The sequence below is a fragment of the Leucoraja erinacea genome, chromosome 11 (assembly GCF_028641065.1).
Source record: "Leucoraja erinacea ecotype New England chromosome 11, Leri_hhj_1, whole genome shotgun sequence".
Lineage (NCBI taxonomy): Eukaryota > Metazoa > Chordata > Chondrichthyes > Rajiformes > Rajidae > Leucoraja > Leucoraja erinaceus.
In genome coordinates this window covers 59,275,860-59,297,415 of record NC_073387.1, presented here as the reverse complement: position 1 = coordinate 59,297,415, position 21,556 = coordinate 59,275,860, and the positions used below count along the sequence as shown (strand labels likewise).

At 47.5% G+C, this 21,556-nt stretch overlaps 1 protein-coding gene across 1 annotated transcript in view; it reads right to left on the bottom strand.

Moving 5' to 3' along the window:
- Positions 1–21,556, bottom strand: part of lars1b (leucyl-tRNA synthetase 1b) — a 54,656-nt gene that overhangs the window by 18,118 nt on the left and 14,982 nt on the right. Inside the window, exons 9-23 of the mRNA XM_055643345.1 lie at positions 21,136–21,203; positions 19,833–20,058; positions 19,189–19,276; positions 18,980–19,056; positions 16,768–16,821; positions 15,114–15,254; positions 11,865–11,942; positions 11,376–11,461; positions 9,174–9,239; positions 7,049–7,131; positions 5,082–5,220; positions 3,130–3,342; positions 2,214–2,271; positions 2,061–2,124; positions 516–699 (exon numbers count right to left, since the gene is read on the bottom strand). Coding sequence (XP_055499320.1) covers positions 516–699; positions 2,061–2,124; positions 2,214–2,271; positions 3,130–3,342; positions 5,082–5,220; positions 7,049–7,131; positions 9,174–9,239; positions 11,376–11,461; positions 11,865–11,942; positions 15,114–15,254; positions 16,768–16,821; positions 18,980–19,056; positions 19,189–19,276; positions 19,833–20,058; positions 21,136–21,203 — 1,625 coding nt within the window. The remainder of the gene's footprint in view (positions 1–515; positions 700–2,060; positions 2,125–2,213; positions 2,272–3,129; positions 3,343–5,081; positions 5,221–7,048; positions 7,132–9,173; positions 9,240–11,375; positions 11,462–11,864; positions 11,943–15,113; positions 15,255–16,767; positions 16,822–18,979; positions 19,057–19,188; positions 19,277–19,832; positions 20,059–21,135; positions 21,204–21,556) is intronic.

Below are 21,556 nucleotides of genomic sequence, written 5' to 3'. Positions count from 1 at the left end.
AACGGGTGTCAAGGGTTATGGGGAGAAGGCTGGGGAATGGGATTAGGTGGCAGAGAATTGAATGGCGGAGTAGACTCGATGGGCTGAATGGCCTAATTCCACTCCCATAACTTGTGGACAATTTAAATTAATTTTACTACAAAGATTCATCCACAGAAGTCTCTTCAGGTCAAAACACACAGATTTTTTCTAAGATGGACACAGAGTGCTCAGTGGGTCAGGCAGCACCTCTGGAGAAAAAGGAAGGGTGACGTTTCGAGTCAGAACTCCTTGACAGTCAGAAGAAGGGTTCCAACCCAAAACAGCACCCATCCATTTTCTCCAGAAATGCTGCCCGACTCAAAGAGTTACTCCAGCACTCTGCATCTATCTTCGGTATAAACCAGCATCTGCAGTTCCTTCCTACACAGACCTTTCCTGTTGCTTTCCGAGTTGGTCTTGGCACCATGTGCAGCACAGACATTGTGGGCCGAAGGGCCAGCTCCCGTGCTGTACTGTTCCATGTCGGGCAGTACCTGAGGAAGACGCGGTCATTGAAGGTGTTGGCTGGGCCACCGCGGAGACTCTGGTGGTTTGCGATCATCTCCTTCACCCACTCTACCCAGGTGTAGAGCCGCAGGATGCCGGCATCAGCCATAGTCTCCACAAAGTTAGCATCCTCCACCGTGTCACCAGCATCAGCGAGGGCAAACCGCATCCCTAGAGACAAAGGCAGAGGAATAAAACCTCACGGCAGCTCGGCTTCATTATTTAAACATATTCTGCCAATGCAAACGTCCACCTATTGCTGCCCGACAGGTATAAAATATCAACATAAATAGGGTGGCACGGAGGCGCAGTGGGGTAGAGTTGCTGCATCAAGTTGGGGAAAGGGGAAGTACAACGGGATCTGGGGGGTCCTTGTACATCAGTCTACGCAGGTACAGCAGGCAGTGAAGAAAGCCAATGGCATGTTGGTCTTTATAACAAGAGGAATCTAATATCGGAGCAAAGAGATCCTTCTGCAGTTGTACGGGGCCCTAGTGAGACCTGGAGTATTGTGTGCAGTTTTGGTCCCCTAAATTGAGGCAGGACATTCTTGCTATTGAGGGAGTGCAGCGTAGGTTCACCAGGTTAATTCCCGGGATGGCGGGACTGTCATATGCTGAGAGAATGGAGCAGCTGGGCTTGTACACTCTGTGGAGTTTAGAAGGATGAGAGGGGATCTCATTGAAGCATATAAGATTGTTAAGGGCTTGGACACGCAAGAGGCAGGAGACATGTTCCCGATGTTGGGGGAAGTCCAGAACCAGGGGCCACAGTTTATGAATACGGTTTAAGCCATTTAGAACGGAGATGAGGAAACACTTTTTCTCACAGAGAGTGGTGAGTCTGTGGAATTCTCTGCATCAGAGGGCGGTGGAGGCCAGTTCTCTGGATGCTTTCAAGAGAGAGCTAGATAGGGCTATAAAAAATAGCGGAGTCAGGGGATATGGGGAGAAGGCAGGAACGGGGTACTGATTGGGGATGATCAGCCATGATCACATTGAATGCCGGTGCTGGCTCGAAGGGGCGAATGGCCTACTCCTGCACCTGTCTATTGTCTATCACAGCGCCAGAGACCTGGGTTTGATCCCGACTATGAGTGTACAGAGTTTTCTTATTCTCTCTGTGACCACATGGATTTTCTCCGGGCACTCTGGTTTGGACCCACATTCCAAAGTCGTGCAGGTTTGTGGCTTCTGCTAATTGGCTTCTGCAAATGGTTCCAAGTGTGTAGGATAGAATTAGGGGATATAGGATCGAACTAGTGTATGGGCAGTCATTGGTCAGCATGAATTAACAGCAGTCTGAACAAGGCTTCCGACCCACAACGTCACCTATCCTATTTGTCCAGAGATGCTGTCTGACCCACTGAGTTACTCCAGCACTTGGTGTCCATCTTTGGCATAAACCAGCACCTGCAGTTCCTTCCATGGGGTAGCTAGCCATTGTCCCGGCATTACCATCTACTGAATCTTAGACAACAGTTCTGATTCTCACCTAACTAAACTCAGACAAGTTGTAGAGAAGCTACCTACCATCTGTGGAGAATTTGTCAATAGCTTCTGTCAGTGTAAGGAAATTCCCCGTAGATTTAGACATCTAAAGGAGACAGAAGCAAATATTCGAAAGTAAAACACATTCAAATTCACTTCAGGGCAGGTGGCAATTATTAACAAATTATAATGTACCTTTTCTGAATTTAGTAGCAAGTGTCCATTTGCCCTGACGGCCTTTGGCCATTTTGTACTGCAATTTAAACACAATTAGGTTAGCCTTTTACAGAAACAAATATTCTCTCTCTCATACATTTTATCTTGCACTAAACATTCTTCCCTTTATCCTGCATCTGTACACTGTGAGCTGCTCGACTGTAATCATGTATTCTCTATCCGCTGACTGGTTAGCACGTAACAAAAAGCTTTCCACTGTACCTCGGTACACGTGACAATAAACTACACTTCTCCAACATTAGTTTTCTCTCTTTCTCACATGATCTTCCATCATGTTAACAAAAGTGGTGAAGATCACACTGGATAGCCACCGTATGGTCATGGGAGTGGAAGGCAACCTCATCTCCATTACACAGCTACAGCTGTCCAGGTTCTGAGCTCCCCAGAGGAGCGTGGATGGGTGAAGCTCAACAGACTTGGTACAGGAGTTGGGCGTTTCAATGCCAGCATGTGGAGATGGAGACTACCTCCGCCAGAGCCCAGCCTGTGAATGTGGAGCAGAACAACACGCAGCCAACCGTGTCATCTGTGGGTGCCCACTCTACCACCCACCACATGGAGCTGTGTCAGGGCCTGGCAGACATTGACCAACAGAGACAACAACCTGGCTGCCCAACACCCACCCGGCACCAGATCTAACTATTCCATTGGTTTATTTATGTTCCATTTGCAAGAAGAAAAGTGGTGAAACCCCAGCAACTCATTCCAAAGTTCTAAACAAAGAGAATCTAAATCGATTGGTCTGATGGAGGGAGACAAGATTTAGAAGTATATAGACAAAGCAAACTCCCTATATGTATACATACTTGGCTAATAAAATGTATTCAATTCACTTGAAGCGGTTATTGGAATATTTCATCAGGAGAACACTCACCTGTCGCCCGGCCACATGGCAACGTGGTTGTACAGGTAATACGACAGGTGATTGGGGACCAGGTCTTTCCCAGACACCCGCAGGTCCACCGCGTACCAATACTCAAATTCCCTTTTCAGCTGATCCAGACTCTTTTGAGGAATTTGAGTTTTTGGGCGTGGGGCATTTCGCAAAAATATATAATCCCAAACCTCTCTGGTCATCTGCTCTGGTCTAAGGGTGTAAAGGTCAAAGGTGTCAATGCACAAGCAGTTTGGAAAGAGTACATTATTATCAACAACATTGTATAACTGCAAATTATTATAGCCCCAGGTTGGGATTCACAGACGGAGGATGAATGGGTGAAACTCCAGTATTTTGTGGGGTTTGTTATGTCCACAGACTGTGGCACAGTGGTCCACAAGGTGAGCAGCATGTGTGTGTGTGCACTGTGTGTCAGGGATAGAGCTTAGACATTTCTCCTGAAGCTGATTGTATTCACTGGATAATGTATTACGCTGCCTTGTAACAGTCATGCTCATGGATACATAGAAATGTGGCTTCTGGATAGGCAGACGAATGTGGAGGGATATGGATTATATGCAGGCAGCTTAGAGTTAGTTGTGGCTTTGTGTTTTGTACACTGTGGGCTGATGGGTCTCTTCCTGTCCTGTACTATATAGTGGCGCAGCAGTAAAGTTGCTGCCTCAAAGCATCAGAGATCCGGGTTTGATCCTGACGACGGGTGCGGAGTTTGCACGTTCTCCCCGTGACCGTGTGGGTTTTCTCCGGGTGCTCCGGTTCCCTCCCACACTCCACAAAGGTTTGTAGTTTAATTGGTGCCTGTAAAATTGTCCTTAGTGTGAACGATAGATGTAGTGTGATCGCTGTTTGTCGTGGACTCAGTGGCCTGAAGGGCCTGTTTCCACGCTGCATCTCACAACTAAACTAAATATTCTATTTAGAAAATGTGAAATAGAAATAGGCTTGAATATTAAAGGAGGAGCCAGGATCACCTAGTGCATGTGCTGGATTATTGGATCAGTTTATTGCAGGCTCTAATTCAGAATTACTCCAGCATTTTGTGTGGTATCTTCGGTGTCAACAACAGCATCTGCAGTTTCTTCCTACACGCTAATTCAGAAGAAGTTGATCAGTGAAGAGAGAATTAGATTGAGCAGCCACAGCTTGTTCTGTGTGGTACAGCATGGTGATCAGTTCAGGACACCATTGAGAAGATGTTCAGTTGTCCTGTGGCCACGCTCTGTGTCTGGTCGACTACACCGTGACAGACGCTGCCATAATCGCCAACTCTGACTTGAGCATGGAGCCTTGTAAACAATAACCAGAACTTGAAAACTCAATTAATATTAATGAAGTGCTGTCTTGTGCATTGTTCAAGCATCACTCCCATAATGACGAGTTTGTCAGAAGTGATTTAATTTCACCCATATACATGCGGAAGCTGGAGTTCGTTACAGTGAGAGTGATACCGTGAGACGGTGTGGAAAGAGGCCCTTCGGCCCAACTCGCCCACACTGGCCAACAATATCCCAGCTACACTAGTCCCACTTGCCTGCGCTTGGTCCATATCCCTCCAAACCTGTCCTATCCATGTACCTGTCCAACTGTTTCTTAAACAATGGATTAGTCCCAGCTTCAACTACCTCCTCTGGCAGCTCGTTCCATACACCCACCACCCTTTGTGTGAAAAAAGTTACCCCTCGGATTCCTATTAAATCTTTTCCCCTTCACCTTGAACCTATGTCCTCTGGTCCTCGATTCCCCTACTCTGGGCAAGAGATTCTATCCAATCTATTCCTCTCATGATCTTATACACCTCTCTACGATCACGCCTCATCCTCTGTGCATTGTAGAATCATGCAGCATTGAAAGCCCTGTGAGCAATGACCTGCATGACCAAGTAGACAACACAGCTGCTGATTAGAATTGCGTGCAAGGTTTGCTCTCACCTGATGCCGAGTGGTCCGGATTGTTGACCGTTCAGAGTGCCGCCTTGCAACAGGTGGGCTATGGTGTAGTAGGCCATGTAAATGGTGGAGTCCGACAGAGACTCAATCAGCCAGTGGTCATCCCACGGTAATCGGGACCCTGGAACGACACACACGCACAACACAATTGATTTTAAACGTCTGCAGGGGTGGGAAGAGTGCAACCTTCACGTGGTCCGCCCTGTTTCGATCGACCAATGCAATCAACCCGGCGTGCAAATTCAAATAAGATCACATAGAACAAGTTGTTCTACAACTTTAGGCTGAGCACGCCATACACAAGAAGAAGAAAGTGTCTGCACTTCTACTGGTACACCACGATGCTCTGTATTGAGAGGAGATGTGAACGGGACGCAGGAAATTGGGAAACGTTTAAAACAAGCATGAAGTGGTTCAAGGCACTCAGTGTAAGTGTATGAAGGAACTGCAGACGCTGGTTTACACCAAAGATAAGATACATGCTGCTGGAGTAACTCAGCGGGACAGGCAGCATCTCTGGAGCGAAGGAATGGGTCTGAAGAAGAGTCTCGACCCGAAACGTCACCCATTATTTCTCTCCACAGATGCTGCCTGTCCCGCTGAGTTACTCCAGCACTCTGTGAAACGTCACCCATTATTTCTCTCCACAGTTGCTGCCTGTCCCGCTGAGTTACTCCAGCACTCTGTGAAACGTCACCTATCCATGTTCTCCACAGTTGCTGCCTGTCCCGCTGAGTTACTCCAGCACTCTGTGTCCATCTACAAGGCACCAAATGTTGGCAGGGAAGCTGTGACAGGCTTGTAGACTTTACAGATACAGTGCGGAATCGAGCCCATCGGCCCATCAAGTCTGCACTGACCAGTGATCCTTGTACACCAGCACTATCCTACACACGCACTAGGAACAATTTGCAATTTCACCGAAGCCAATTAACTTACAAACCTGCATGTATTTGGAGTGTGGGAGGAAACAGGAGCATCCAGAGAAAACCCATGCAGAACACAGGGAGAACATACAAACTCCATACAGACAGCACCCGTAATCAGGATTGTACCCGGATCTCCGGCGCTGTGCGGCAGCTGCAGCTGCTTTACCGCTGCGCCCCCGTGCCCCCCCCCCCCCCCCCCGAAGTGGGAAGTGGAACGGGATGTGACTATGAAACATCAAGGGGGGGGCACCAAGTTAAGAGCAGCAGGGAGTGGACATAAAATACTACCTTGCAAAATATATCCACAAATGAATACAAATAGAGTTTGCATCCACTACTGCAGAGACAAATAGTAATACTTGGGATCACATCATGCCAAACAAGGGCACAATATATGTTTACTGTTATTCAGGTTTTGAAAAGCCCAGCAGTATCACAATCTGCCTTCTAATCTGCTCTTATCAATCTTGCTAATGCAAAGTGCAAAACTGTTATTAAGGTCAAAAATATGAGTTTCAAAAGTGAATTTCAAAGCAACCAGACCGGTACACAAAAACAGTGGCAGAATGACCAACCCCACAGAGTAACAAATAGGTCTTGCTACAGTGGTATTAGTACAATATTGTCACGTGTACCGAGATACAGCTTTAATGTGGCCCTTGTGGCTAAAGATATCAGGGGGTATGGAGAGAAAGTAGGTACAGGATACCGAGTTGGATGATCAGCCACGATCATATTGAATGGCGGTGCAGGCTCGAAGGGCCGAATGGCCTACTCCTGCACCTATTTTCCATGTTTCTATGTTAAGCACAACAAAATACATACTCCCTAAATCAATGTGAAGTAGAGGCCTGACCCTAAACGTCACCTGTCCATGTTCTTCAGGATAAGCTATAAGCTGCCTGGCCCACTGACTTACACCAGCACTTGTTTGGTGTCTACATTCTCCCTACAGACTTCATGTGCTGTGTTTGTGGTGCAATGGTTCCCTGTTTAGCGACAGTGTTTGGTCACACCAACCTAGGCCGTAGGTCCTTGAGCAGGCATGATCCTGCAGCCAGTTGAGGCTTGCTTCAAAATTCCTCCTGGTCTCTTCACAGAATCTGGAAAATTAAAAATTAAATCCCTTGATTCAATTGAACGTTACTAATTATAACAATGTTTTACCATGCTAAAGGCACAATACACACAGGAGCAACGGGTTGGAAAGAGAAAGATTCAACGCTGCCCTAATTTGGCAAAATGATGCAACTGGCAATTTGGTCAAAATGGAGTTATTAATAATAATAATAATAATAATAATAATTTTATTTATAGAGCACTTTAAAAACAAACATAGCTGCAACAAAGTGCTGTACATCACTAATCATTGACAAAAAAGTTAATACACACCAAAAAAAAACAATCAAAAGAAATAGTAGGAAAAGACATGTAAAATAAAGAAACATCAAAAACACCACAAACAGAAGCAAAGCCTCAGGCATGGTCAAAAGCCAGGGAGTACAAATGTGTTTTAACACTGGATTTGAAGATGGACAGTGAGGGGGCCTGTCTGATGTGCAACGGCAGGGTGTTCCAGAGTGCCGGAGCAGCAACAGAGAAGGCTCTATCCCCTCTGAGCCTCCGACTAGACCTTGGTACTTCCAAGAGCAGCTGACCAGCTGACCTGAGGGACCGGGCAGGAGCGTATGGGTGGAGCAGCTCAGAGAGGTAAGGCGGGGCGATTATTATTGCTTGTTGTAGGGTATTTGAGATATGCTCTACACAATGGTGAACAAAAGAAGCCTTTGAAAATATTTATACCAGATTAGTAAGAAATTCCATCACAGAGGGGTGAAAGAAAAACATGTTTTCCTCATTTACAACAAAACACCGTTCTGCCAGTTGCTTCCTTTTGTCAAAGTACAGCAGAATGTTTCTGAGTGTTTCACACTCAACCTTCAATGTAAATGAATGCCAGCCGTCTTCATCCAGCCAGGAAATTGCCTCAGATAAGTGAAGAGTTTGGCTGTTTACATCTTTCACCAGGGGCAAGGTAAAACCCCTGTCCCACGGTACCAGTTCATTCCAAGAGTTCTCCTGAGTTTGCCTTGATTGGAACTTGGGAGATTTACGGTAATGGCCGCTTGTCGGTACTCGGGGCTCTCGTGGACATTTTTCAACATGTTGAAAAATCTTCATGAGTCTTCCCGTGCTTACCTGCCGTTAGCGAGTCTTCCCGAGTACCTGCCGTTAGCGAGTCTTCCCGAGTACCTGCCGTTAGCGCTAAAAGACATCCCCGAGCTCCGACGTACCCGCTATGTTCATTCTCCGTGCTTACCACAAGTATTGTGTTTTTTTTTAACTCGGGAGAGCTCTTGGAATGAACTCGTACCGTGGGACAGGGCTTTAGATGTGCTTGACACTGCCACAGATTGTGAAAAGTTTTGGCTGTGTACATCTTTCATCAGGGGCAAGGTAAATGTGTGGCATGGTTCATCAGGGGCAAGGTAAATGTGTTGGCATGGTTCATCAGGGGCAAGGTAAATGTGTGGCATGGTTCATCAGGGGCAAGGTAAATGTGTGGCATGGTTCATCAGGGGCAAGGTAAACGTGTTGGCATGGTTCATCGGGGGCAAGGTAGATGTGTGGCATCTTTCATCAGGGGCAAGGTAAATGTGTGGCATGGTTCATCAGGGGCAAGGTAAATGTGTTGGCATGGTTCATCAGGGGCAAGGTAAATGTGTGGCATGGTTCATCGGGGGCAAGGTAAATGTGTGGCATGGTTCATCCGGGGCAAGGTAAATGTGTTGGCATGGTTCATCGGGGGCAAGGTAAATGTGTGGCATGGTTCATCGGGGGCAAGGTAAACGTGTGGCATGGTTCATCAGGGCAAGGTAAATGTGTTGGCATGGTTCATCGGGGGCAAGGTAAATGTGTTGGCATCTTTCATCAGGGGCAAGGTAAATGTGTTTGACGCTGCCACAGATTGGGAAGGTAAAACGTAACCAGTTTACTGATCAGTGATTGCCCGGCTAGCTGTGGCAGCGACGACAGTCTCACTGCAACTCGGTCAAATAACTCCCGTCAGTTCAAAGGATCTCCAGAGGTTTCAAAAGGGAAAAGATCAAAGCAAAGGGAAAAAGATGATCAAAATGACACCTACGTCTCCAGTGTGGCAAGACACCCCATGGCCTGCTTCTTCCAATTGTCTTCACCATAATCCAGGTACCTACATTGGAAATACAAATCATAAATAACCATATAACCATATAACAATTACAGCACGGAAACAGGCCATCTCGGCCCTACAAGTCCGTGCCAAACTACTTATTTCCCTTAGTCCCACCTGCCTGCCAGGCAACATACTAGTAAATCCCTCCATTCCCTTCTCATCCATATGCCTATCCAATTATTTTTAAATGATACAATGAACCTGCCTCACCCACTTCCACTGGAAGCTCATTCCACACCGCTACCACTCTCTGAGTAAAGAAGTTCCCCCTCATATTACCCCTAAACTTCTGTCCCTTATTCTGAAGTCATGTCCTCTTGTTTGAATCTTCCCTATCTCTCAAAGGGAAAAGCTTCAAGGAACATGCACTCTGTCTATCCCCTCTCATCATTTTAAAGACCTCATCAGGTCCCCCCTTAACCTTCTGCGCTCCAGAGAATAAAGACCTAACTTATTCAACGTATCTCTGTAACTTAGTTGTTGAAACCCAGGCAACATTCTAGTAAATCTCCTCTGTACTCTCTCTATTTTTTTGACATCCTTCCTATAATTGGGCGACCAAAATTGTACACCATACCCCAGATTTGGTCTCACCAATGCCTTGTACAATTTTAACATTACATCCCAGCTTCTATACTCAATGCTCTGATTTATAAAGGCTAGCATACCAAAAGCTTTCTTTACCACCCTATCTATATGAGATTCCACCTTCAAGGAACTATGCACGGTTATACCCAGATCCCTCTGTTCAACTGTATTCTTCAATTCCCTACCATTTACCATGTACGTCCTATTTTGATTTGTCCTGCCAAGGTGTAGCACCTCACATTTATCAGCATTAAACTCCATCTGCCATCTTTCAGCCCATTTTTCCAAATGGCCTAAATGTTCCCAAATGGGAACAATTCTTTCGACAATGTGATGAGTATCCAGAATAACCTTTTGAACACAGCCAGCCTTGACAAGGAATTAAAGAGTCCTACAGAAACGGGAACTTCCATCCAAGTTGTCTATGCTGACCAAGATCCACCCTTTCCCCCCACCCCCCACCCCCTCGTCCATCTTCTCTGCGCTTTTCCCAGCTTAATGATATCCTCCCTACAGCAGGGGGACCAAAGCTGGACAAGAAAGAACTGCAGATGCTGGAGAAATCGAAGGCAGACAGATGCTGGAGAAACTCAGCGGGTGAGGCAGCATCTATGGAGCGAAGGAATAGGTGACGTTTCGGGTCGAGAAGAAGGGTCTCAACCTGAAACGTCACCTATTCCTTCGTTCCATAGATGCTGCCTCACCCGCTGAGTTTCTCCTGCATTTTTGTCTAAGATTTGCCAACCATTTCTCTTTTTATCACAGCCTCTCTTCAATTCCGTTTTTCAATTCCCGCTCAGAGTTTTAGAAACTCAGGAAAACCATTTGTCTCATTGGCTCCAAAATGGTCCTTTAAAAAGTAGTTATGCTTTATCCTGCTTTTCATCTATAGCCTTACGCACATAAGTGTTAGGAACAGGATTAGGCCATTCGGCCCATCAAGTCTACTCTGCAATTCATTCACGGCTGATCTATCTCTCCCTCCTAACCACATTCTCCTGCCTTCTCCCCATAACCCCCGACACCCGTATTAATCAAGAATGTATCTATCACTGCCTTAAACATAACCACTGACTTGACCTCCACAGCTTTCTGTGGCAAAGAATTCCACAGATTCACCACCCTCAGACTAAAGAAATTCCTCCACAAATCTTTCCTAAAGGAATGTCCTTTAATTCTGTTTCACCTGTTCTTAATTCACCTGTTATGGTGCTGCAATTAGGAATAAAATAAATACCTTCCCATTTTGAACTAAAAGAAATCGACTCTCTATTGGTGAACTTGGTCAACAATTTACCCAACAGGGAACAGGCAATGGTAGTATTGTTCGGGACACAGTAACTTCCTCAGAATGAAGCCTCACGTGCCACTGGAAGTGGGCACTGCTAACCGTCGGGTTAGGGCAAGAATGAAACTCAGCTCAGCTTGACATTTCCACGTGCTCCAGACATGCCAACAGTAAACACAGCACGGGACGGCCACTTCATTCAATGTCAAAGTCATCAGGTCCAGTCATGGGATGGAGACTTAAAGATATCAACTTACCACTGATCACACAAAGCCACAACACACTCATCAGCAGACCTGGATATAATCTGCTTCTCAGGTTCCATGTAGATCACAGCTTCCCCCTAGGAAGGAGAGTTATTACAAATATGCCTTTAGTCTGCATGACCAATGGAGTGCTGCAATCAATTAGACTTGAGTCACTATGCCAACAATCTACGTCGGGGAGAAGAAGAGAGACACACAGAGGGACAGGGAGAGGGGAGGGGAGGAGGGGGAGATGGGTAGAGGGAGAGAGGGAGAGGAGGGAGAGGGGAGAGGGAGAGGGAGAGAGGGAGAGGGGGGAGAGGGAGAGAGGGGAGGGGGAGAGAGAGGGAGGGAGAGAGAGGGAGGGAGGGAGGGGGGGGGAGGGGGGGGAGAGGGGGGGGAGGGGGAGAGAGGGAGAGAGGGAGAGAGGGAGATGGGGTGAGAGGGGGAACCTGCATAGTTTTTTTAATCTGTGGATGAATAAAATAAAAACACACTTACACTGTTGATCATTTTCTGTTGAATGAGCTTCTTGACTTCTTGTACCTTCTGACCTTTGAACCCATCCACAAGCATGACCTAGATCAGAAACCAGGTTTGAGCATATTGAACCTATCGTTAGCTCAGCCTAATCGGCAATAGGTTTGCCATAAAGTCACTATGATCAAGAGTTTTTTGAGAGCTTGATCTGAAATGAGTCACCAATTTACAGAGAATAGTTGCCAACGTACTTAATATTGATCACATAAATTTATCATGGAAATCGATACAGCAGCATACCTTCCCTGAAACCCACTTGACAAATAATTCTGACCTGTCCACAGGCAGACACAGAGGGCAGCAAGTAGCATACGTTGTCATACGGGTTCCATCCTGACTACGGGTGCTGCCTATACGGAGTTTGTACGTTCTCCCTGTGACATGCGTGAGATTTTTCTCACACTCCACAGATGCACAGGTCTGTAGGTTAATTGGCCTCAATATAAGCGTAAATTGTCACTAGTGTGTGTAGGGATATCTCGATTTTAAAGGATTCCCCTGCTGTTTATCATGCTGACCCCATGATGTGGACCTCCCTAAGACATCGGGAGCAATCAATCCTGCATGTGCCTGTCAGACCCCTGGAATTTTGTAGGTTCTATAAGATCCCCTCTCAATCGGCTAAATGCAGGGGGTAGCCAAGTCCCCGAGTCGGTCCTGTCTTCATAAGACAGTCCGAGACGGCCAGTCAGGGGTGAACCGTCTCTGCACTCCCTCTATGGCAATAATGTCCTTCCTCAGATTTGGAAACCAAAACTGTACGCAATACTCCAGGTGGGGTCTCACCAAGACCCTGTACAACTGCAGTAGAACCTCCCTGCTCCTATACTCAAATCCTTTTGCTATGAAAGCTAACATACCATTCGCTTTCTGTAGGGGGAGCCACCTGCAGCCTACCCGTCAATGACTGGTGTACCATGACACCCAGGGCCTGTAGGGGGAGCCACCGAGCGGCCCCTGTCTGCTGTTTTTGTCACCAAAATGGATAACCTCACATTTATCCACATTATACTGCATCTGCCAAACATTTGCCCACTCACCGAGCCTATCCAAGTCACCTTGCAGTCTCTTGGGGCCACCTCACAGCTAACACTGGCCTGCTTAGTGGGAGCCGCAAACTTGGAGATATTGCCTGTTCCCTCAGGGGGATCATTAATATATATTGTAAATAGGGGGTCCCAGCACTGAGCCTTGCGGTACCCCACTAGTCACTGCCTGCCATTGTGAAAAGGACCCGTTTACCTCCTATTCTTTGCTTCCTGGCCAGCCAGGGATCCACATCAATACTGAACCCCCAATGTCACTTTAAGTTTGTATACTACCTCTTATGTGGGACCTTGTAGGGGCCTTCTGGAAGTCCAGATACACCCTTCATTGGGTCCCCCTATCCACGCTACTAGTTACATCCTCGAAAAATTCTATAAGATTCGTCAGACATGATTTACTTTTGTCATCCATGCTGACTTTGTCCAATGACACGTGGCCAAATGTAGATGGATCCACCTTTAATAACTGACCCTAGCAGTTTCCCCACTACCGATGTTAGACTAACTGGTCTGTAATTCCCCATTTTCTCTCTAGGTGGGGTTAGTTTTGCCACCGAGCAATCCCTGTCATTACTCCCCTAAAGACCGTTGAAAGATTGTAGGGGGAGCCACCGGAGCGGCCCTGTAGGGGGGGAGCCACCCGAGCGGCCTGTAGGGGGAGCCACTGAGCGGCCCCTGTCATTGGGGCCCTGGGACCGTTCCCTGTAGGGGGATTTTCACCGATTCCTCCAACTAGGGGGACCCACGGTCCCCTGAGCGGCAAATTATTTAGGGGGTGAAGCCGGAACCAAAGTAGTTATTCAATTGGTCCCATATCCTTGTCATTGGGGCCCCCTGGGACCATTCGGGTTCCTGACTAGGGGTGATGCCTACCGGAGTTTGTACGTTCTCCCTGTACATGCGTGAGATTTTTCCACACTCCACAGAGCACAGGTCTGTAGGGGGAGGCCAATATAAGCGTAAATTGTCCCTAGTGTGTGTAGGGGCCCCTGGGGTTTCCCATGATGGCCTGTAGGGGTGAGGTCAGACCGTGGCCTGTAGGGGGTGCCACCACCGATTGGGTCGGCCTGTAGGGGGAGCCACCGAGCGGCCCCTGTCATTGGGGCCCTGGGGCCTGTAGGTGAGCGGCCCCCCTGTCATTGGGGCCCTGGGACCGTGGCCTGTAGGTGGTGCCACCGAGCGGCCCGTCATTGGGTCCCGGCCTGTAGGGGGCGCCACCGAGCGGCCCCTATCATTGGGGCCCCACGACCGTGGCCGGTAGGTGGAGCCACCGAGCGACCCCTGTCATTGGGGCCCTGGGACCGTGGCCTGTAGGGGGAGCCACCGTGCGACCTGTAGGGGGAGCCACCGAGCGGCCCCTGTCATTGGGGCCCTGAGACCGTGGCCTGTAGGTGGAGCCACCGAGCGGCCCCTGTCATTGGGGCCCTGGGACCGTGGCCTGTAGGTGGAGCCACCGAGCGGCCCCTGTCATTGGGGCCCTGCGACCGCGGCCTGTAGGGGGAGCCACCGAGCGGCCCCTGTCATTGGGGCCCTGGGACCGTGGCCTGTATTGGGAGCCACCGAGCGGCCCCTCCCCTGCTCGTCCCCCAAAGACCAGAGAGTGTGAGGATGGAGCCGGCGATGACGAGAGATGAGACGAGCGAGGAGTGAGGCCAGAGGAGAGGAGAGGGGACTAGAGTCTGACCCACCGTGCCCTCGATGTTGGCTGTGGGAGACTCCCACACCCCCCCTCCCCGGGGAAAGGAGGTGGAGGGAGCGAGGAGAGGAGAGGGACGTGGGGTCACTGGTCGATCCACACGACCAAGGAAGGCGACGGCTGGAGGCCCAGCAGCAGCCTGGGACTCGCCTGGATCGGGCACGGACTGGACATTGAATATGGATCCACAACATGGAGCCTCTTGTGTGCCGGGACCTGTGGACTATTTCTGTACATCGAGGATGTGCTTGGCTTGGGCAATACTCTACTGGACTGTTTGTAAGACAATCATTTGACTGTGTATTTGCACTTCCCACAGGTGACAAAGAAAGCACCATTGAACAGGTACATTCATAAATAAAATGTATCACAGCCAGAAGCTTGAGGCTGTGAAAGTAATTTGGCCCATCATATCCGTGTGACAAATATTTAATTTCTACTATAAAAGTACTTGAACATATTACTCACCCCTTCATAAAAACCTTTCAGGTAAACTCTCTCTTTGGCTTCTGCAAGCTTTTCCCTGTCATTCTGACTCTGAATCTTCAATTCATCGCACACTGTTGGTGCCGAGAGGTTTCCATAGCCCGGGATTTCAATGATAGGAATCTACCAAACACATAGCGCGGAAAATAAGCACGGAAACTGTAATACATCGCGTATCTCTTCACGATACTTATCTCCCGATGGCTCAGCACTTCAACTCCCCCTCCTATTCCCAATCCGACCTTTCTGTCCTGGGCCTCCTCCATGGCCAGAGTGAGGCCCAGTGCAAATTGGGAGGAGCAGCACCTCATATTTCGCTTGGGTAGTTTATACCCCAGCGGTATGAACATTGACTTCTCCAATTTCAGGTAGTCCCTGCTTTCTCCCTCCTTCCATTCCCCTCCCCAGCTCTCCCACAGCCCACTGTCTCCGCCTCTTCCTTTCTTCTTCCCGCCCCCCCAATAGTCTGAAGAATGGTCTCGACCCGAAACGTCACCTATTTCTTCGCTCCGTAGATGCCTCCTCACCCGCTGAGTTTCTCCAGCACTTTTGTCCACATTTGATTTTTCCAGCATCTGCAGTTCCTTCTTAAACACCAGTCATCCATAGATCCGTTAGCTCAAAGCTCATGAGGACCACCTGGTGACAGACTCGGTTACTGCACCCTGGCAACACTGGGTGAAACTCATTGCCCATCCAATCAACTGATTTTCAGGCCCACTTCAGCAGAGTTATTAGCCTCATTTATGGCAGTGATTCTTTGGTGACAGTATGCGGTGGTTTGGCACACCTCCAAGCACTTAAAAAACTGGTTATCAAATTTTTAGAATTTGTAATATTACAAAAAGATCATCATTTTTTTTTAAAGTAAATTAAATTTGTGTACCAGCACAAAAGGCAGCACTGAATTCAGGGTTAGTTTTATGTGGCTCCGTGGGGTTAATTGGCAGGAGATCACAGACCAAGGGTCATGTTGCTGTCCTTTGAAAGGAATAGACAACATGAATTACATCTGCACAATAATGCTCTGCCAGTCTGCCATCAAAGTAGACCACAGACGGACACAGGGTGCTGGAGTAACTCAGCGGGACAGACATGCAGGCAGGCAGGCAGGCAGGCAGGCAGGCAGGCAGGCAGCATCTCCAGAGAGAAGGAATGGGTGACGTTTCGGATCAAGACTCTTCTTCAGACCCTGTAACGGACCATGTTGGAGCTACAGACTGGACTATGCACGGGACCACTAGCAGATATAGGTCCACCATCGGTTTGCCGGCACCCTTGGTTCCAGAGCTCCGTGTCGCTGGACCAACAGAGGTCACGGCCTTGAAGTGCGGAGATAGTGGCCCACAAAGTCGGCTACGGGTACGGATCTGCCGGCTCCATCCGAGTCTCAGCCACAGGGGACAAATTCAACCCGCTAATTGGCACGGAGGTTCCGATGAGATTGAGATTAGGGGGCATTTTGTTTGGGTTAAAAGAGGGACCAGACCACCAGTTGCCAGAACATTGATGGTGGAACTGCAATAGATAACGTACATCAACAGTAAATCAATAAAGGTGATTAGTGCCGATCTTAAACGGGTGTACATGCAAGCAAGTTAGATTTGCTTATACTGTTCTGTGTAAGTGAACTCACTGGTTCGAAGGGCAGCACCATTTCATCAGTGATTCCATACTTCTCCCTCAGTGCCTGGAGAAACAAACAAATACTTTACATTTTGTTTTCTTGGTGTACAATGATGCCTGTATTGTAGATGTAGTTATTAAGGACTTGACAATGTAGTTAAGGCTCTTTAGAAGATGTTGCCTCCTCTCATCAGCTGTTTAATTGCCTGCCCATGCTGGTGATGCGGTAAAGACGCATGTTCAGCATCGTACGGCCTCTGTTGTCAGCTCACTTACAGGCCCAGGTACTGTGGTTCAGCTCACCTCCTACAGTGAACCAGGGGTGATCTCAGCCTGGTGATAATGGTCGAGAAAGCTTTCTGCTATTAACGTGACACTGATTACTAAAGACCACGTTTAAAATATCGTAATATTTAACAGATATGTGGACAGGTGCACAGATGGGAAAAGATTTAGATGGATATGGACCAAATGAGGGGAAATGGGACTAGTTTTGAAGGGGCACATTGGTCAGCATGTGCGAGTCGGGCCGAAGGGCCTGTTTCCGTGCTGTATGACAGCATGGGATCAGCCTCAGTGCTGAACTCTCATTTCCCCGTGACGGGCTGTGTCCAAAATCCCCAACCTCGTGAAGACTCAACAGCAGCTCAGTGTTGAGACCAAGCCTGTCAATAGGACAAAAGCAATTTTGGACGCAATAATCATATTTCATGTTGGCCTTTATAGCAAGAGGAATCGAATATAGGAGCAAAGAGGTCCTTCTGCAGTTGTACAGAGCCCTAGTGAGACCACACATCTGGAGTATTGTATGTAGTTTTGGTCCTCTAATTTAAGGAAGGACATTCTTGCTATTGAGGGAGTGCAGCGTAGCTTTACAAGGTTAATTCCCGGGATGGCGGGACTGTCATATGCTGAGAGAATGGGGCAGCTGGGCTTGTACACTCTGGAGTTTAGATGGATGAGGGGGGATCTTAATGAAAACAAACACATAGCAGCAGTGGTTTTTTTGGCCATGCCCCATCTATCACCTCTAAAATTCCTGATGCCCCCCCCCCCCCCCCCCCCATGTGGTGATTTATAATTCGTGAACTTCTAAATCCAATTCAATAAATAAGGTTCTCCCGTGACCTCGCGCGCTTCGTGCGACGTGCATGAAGAGCGATGGCGCGGTGATTATGTAATAAACTACAGATTATTAAGGGGAAATCCCAAAAAAATAAAAATCTTCAGTCGGATACACCCCTTAAAAATCAGGCCCTCCTGGAAACATGTTCCACGATATTTAGAGGCAGGAAACATGTCCCGATATTGAGAACCAGGGGGGGCCACAGTTTAAGAATAAGGAGTAAGCCATTTAGAATGGAGACGAGGAAACACTTTTTCTCACAGTGAGTGGTGAGTGTGTGGAATTCTCTGCCTCAGAGGGCGGTGGAGGCAGGTTCTCTGGATGGTTTCAAGAGAGAGCTAGATAGGGCTCTTAAAAATAGCGGAGTCAGGGGATATGGGGAGAAGGCAGGAACGGGGTACTGATTGCGGATGATAGCCATGATAACATTGAATGGCGGTGCTGGCTCGAAGGGCCGAATGGCCTACTCCTGCACCTATTGTCTATTGTCTAATACCCACTTGAGAATGACTTCAAATGGCAGTGAAATCAAATGTAAATATAGAGGCCAACTGCAGGCAAAAGTGCAACAGAAGCTTTTCACTGTACCTCGGTACACGTGACAATAAACTATAAACTAACGATGCACAAGTACTCGACACTGAATTGCAACAAATCTCAACATCCTGAAAATTGGCCGTAAGATGACACTAAATATTCACTTAAAATCTTGTGTCCTTTGGAAGGTTTGCATGTGTATCATGCCACATGTACCGAGGTGATACAGTTTCACTGGAACCGCGATCAAACAAGGAGTTAAGAGTCCACAAAAATGCTGGAGAAACTCAGCGGGTGCAGCAGCATCTATGGAGCGAAGGAAATAGGTAACGTTTCGGCCCGAAACCCTTTCGGGTTTCGGCCCGAAACATTGCCTATTTCCTTCAGGGTTTCGGCCCGAAACGTTGCCTATTTCATTCGCTCCATAGATGCTGCTGCACCCACTGAGTTTCTCCAGCATTTTTGTCTACCTTCGATTTTCCAGCATCTGCAGTTCCTTCTTAAACAAGGAGTTAGAGTCTTCAGCAATGAAGGATGGCTTGGTCAATAATAAAAGTACCTTCTTATTCTTCAGGTCTCTGAGAGCAGCAATGTCATCGGGGGCATCAGAGGGCACGCTGGTGACTATGCCCGACCCTAGTGAGGGAAAAAAAAATATCGCCTGAAAAAATGCAACATCTTTCAATGGACCTGTTCTTTAAAGTTGAACTAAGTCCAAAACATGAAGCTGTTTGGTAAACGAGCTGCAGGTATAGAAACATGGAGTACCTTTATCTTCTTTGATGGTGAGCATCGGGAGAGCATAGATGACATTGTAGGATGTCAAGGGGGCTCTCAGTGACACACCAAGGATGTCCTGCAGAGAAATTTAAAAATCATTTTATAGCTTAAACAATTATAGAGAGGGATACAGCCTGGAAACAGGCCCTTCGGCCCATCAAGTCCACGCTAAACATTAACCAGCTAAACAGGACACAGTCCACGGCAACCAGTGAATCACCCACACGCTAGTTTTATCCTACACACTAGGGACAATTTACAGCAGCCAATTAATCTACAAACTTGCATGTCCTTTGGAGTGTGGGAGGAAACCGGAGCTCCCGGAGAAAACTCAGGCCGTCTAAGGGAGAACGTGCACACTCCACACAGACAGCACCCGCAGTCAGGATCAATCCCGGATTCAATCCACGATTTAATGTCCAAGAGCATCCAGGGGTGACATTTGATTGGGAAGATGCTTTCAAGAGAGAGTTAGACAGAGCTCTTGAAGATAGCGGAGTCAGGGGGTATGGGGAGGAGGCAGGAACAGGGTACTGATTGTGGATGATCAGCCATGATCACATTGAATGGCGGTGCTGGCTCGAAGGGCCAAATGGCCTACTCCTGCACCTATTGTCTGAGTCTGCATTTACCTTTCCAATGAGCTCCACCACCAAAGGCACCGTCCCGTTCTCCCTGGTGAATCCCTGGAAAGACATATTCTTTGCTGCCCTCTGAGTACTGATGAATATGTCTCCGTTCACTACTTCAAAGGCAATATACTTCATGTCGGGCCGAAGCCAACAATTCGTTTGTCCAAACATGGTCTCCGGCCTCAGAGTAGCTGCCACCAGGAAGATGTTTCGACCTTTAAGGCCACTGAAAAATAGAAAGGCAGACTGATTAGAGAAGGCAGGTACGGGATACTAAGTTGGATGATCAGCCATGATCATTTTGAATGGCGGTGCAGGCTCGAAGGGCCGAATGGCCTACTCCTGCACCTATTTTCTATGTTTCTATGATTACCTCAGGTGGATCACAATGAGTATATTTGTTGCCACATATAAAGCTGAACTTAACGTTCTATTCTCTTGTCTACAGCGTCAGCTTCTTAATTCATTTAATGCAAAGGCAATAAAAACCACTGAGAGGCACAAATAACTGGAGTAACTCAGCGGGACAGGCTGCATCTCTGGAGAGTAGGAATGGGTGACATTTTGGGTCGAGACCCTTCTCCAGTCTGAAGAAATGTCACCCATTCCTTCTCTCCAGAGATGCTGCCTGTCCCGCTGAGTTACTCCAGCTTTTTATGTCTATCTACGGTTTAAACCGGCATCTGCAGTTCCTTCATACACTATTGTATTGTATCCACTGTGACATCCAATGCTTCTTTAGTGGTTCATGAATGTATTCAATACTAGAGGCATGATTTAACACTGTAAGCCCACCATGGAGGAAGTGAGTTCAACAAAGAATCATTTTCAGGAAGAATACATCTTTTTTTAATTCTTGGCCATAGCATGCAAATGAAGACTGTCACAACCTACTGAAGTGTGCTGGTAGCAGTCATTTGCTTTCTGAGAAAGAGTGTCAGATTCACTCACTGGAGTTTAAACGCATGAGGGGGGGGGGGACCTCATTGAAACTTACAGAATAGTGTAAGGCCTGGATTGAGTAGATGTCGAGAGGATGTTTCCACTAGTGGGGAACCAGAGGTCACAGCTCAGAATTAATAGACATACCTTTAGAAAGGAGATCAAGAGGAATCTCTTTAGCCAGAAGGTGGTGAATCTGTGGAATTCATAAAGGTTATGGGGAGAAGGCAGGAGGATTGGTGTTGAGAGGGAAAGATAGACCAGCCATGATTGAAGGGCAGAATAGATTTGATGGGCCGAATGGTCTAATTCTGCCCCTGTGCTTTATGAACAATGGCAGACACACCAGTGGAGACTCTACCTTAGTTTTGGTGGGTACGGCTGAAGGATCTTCATCTTGATTAACGTATATTCCTGCGGTCCCACACCCTACAATAAAATCACACAATACACGCATTAGAAATAGACTCCGGTGATACTCAACGGAAACAGGCCCTTTTCTTCAAGTCTACACCGACTAGTGATCATCCATTCATACTAGTTCACCTGGACCCCATTACAGATATTGGACTTTGTCTATGGAATATGTGCAGAGTGCAGAGAAGGTTCACCAGACTGATTCCTGGGATGTCAGGACTGTCTTATGAAGAAAGACTGGATAGACTTGGTTTATACTCTCTAGAATTTAGGAGATTGAGAGGGGATCTTATAGAAACTTACAAAATTCTTAAGGGGTTGGACAGGCTAGATGCAGGAAGATTGCTCCCGATGTTGGGGAAGTC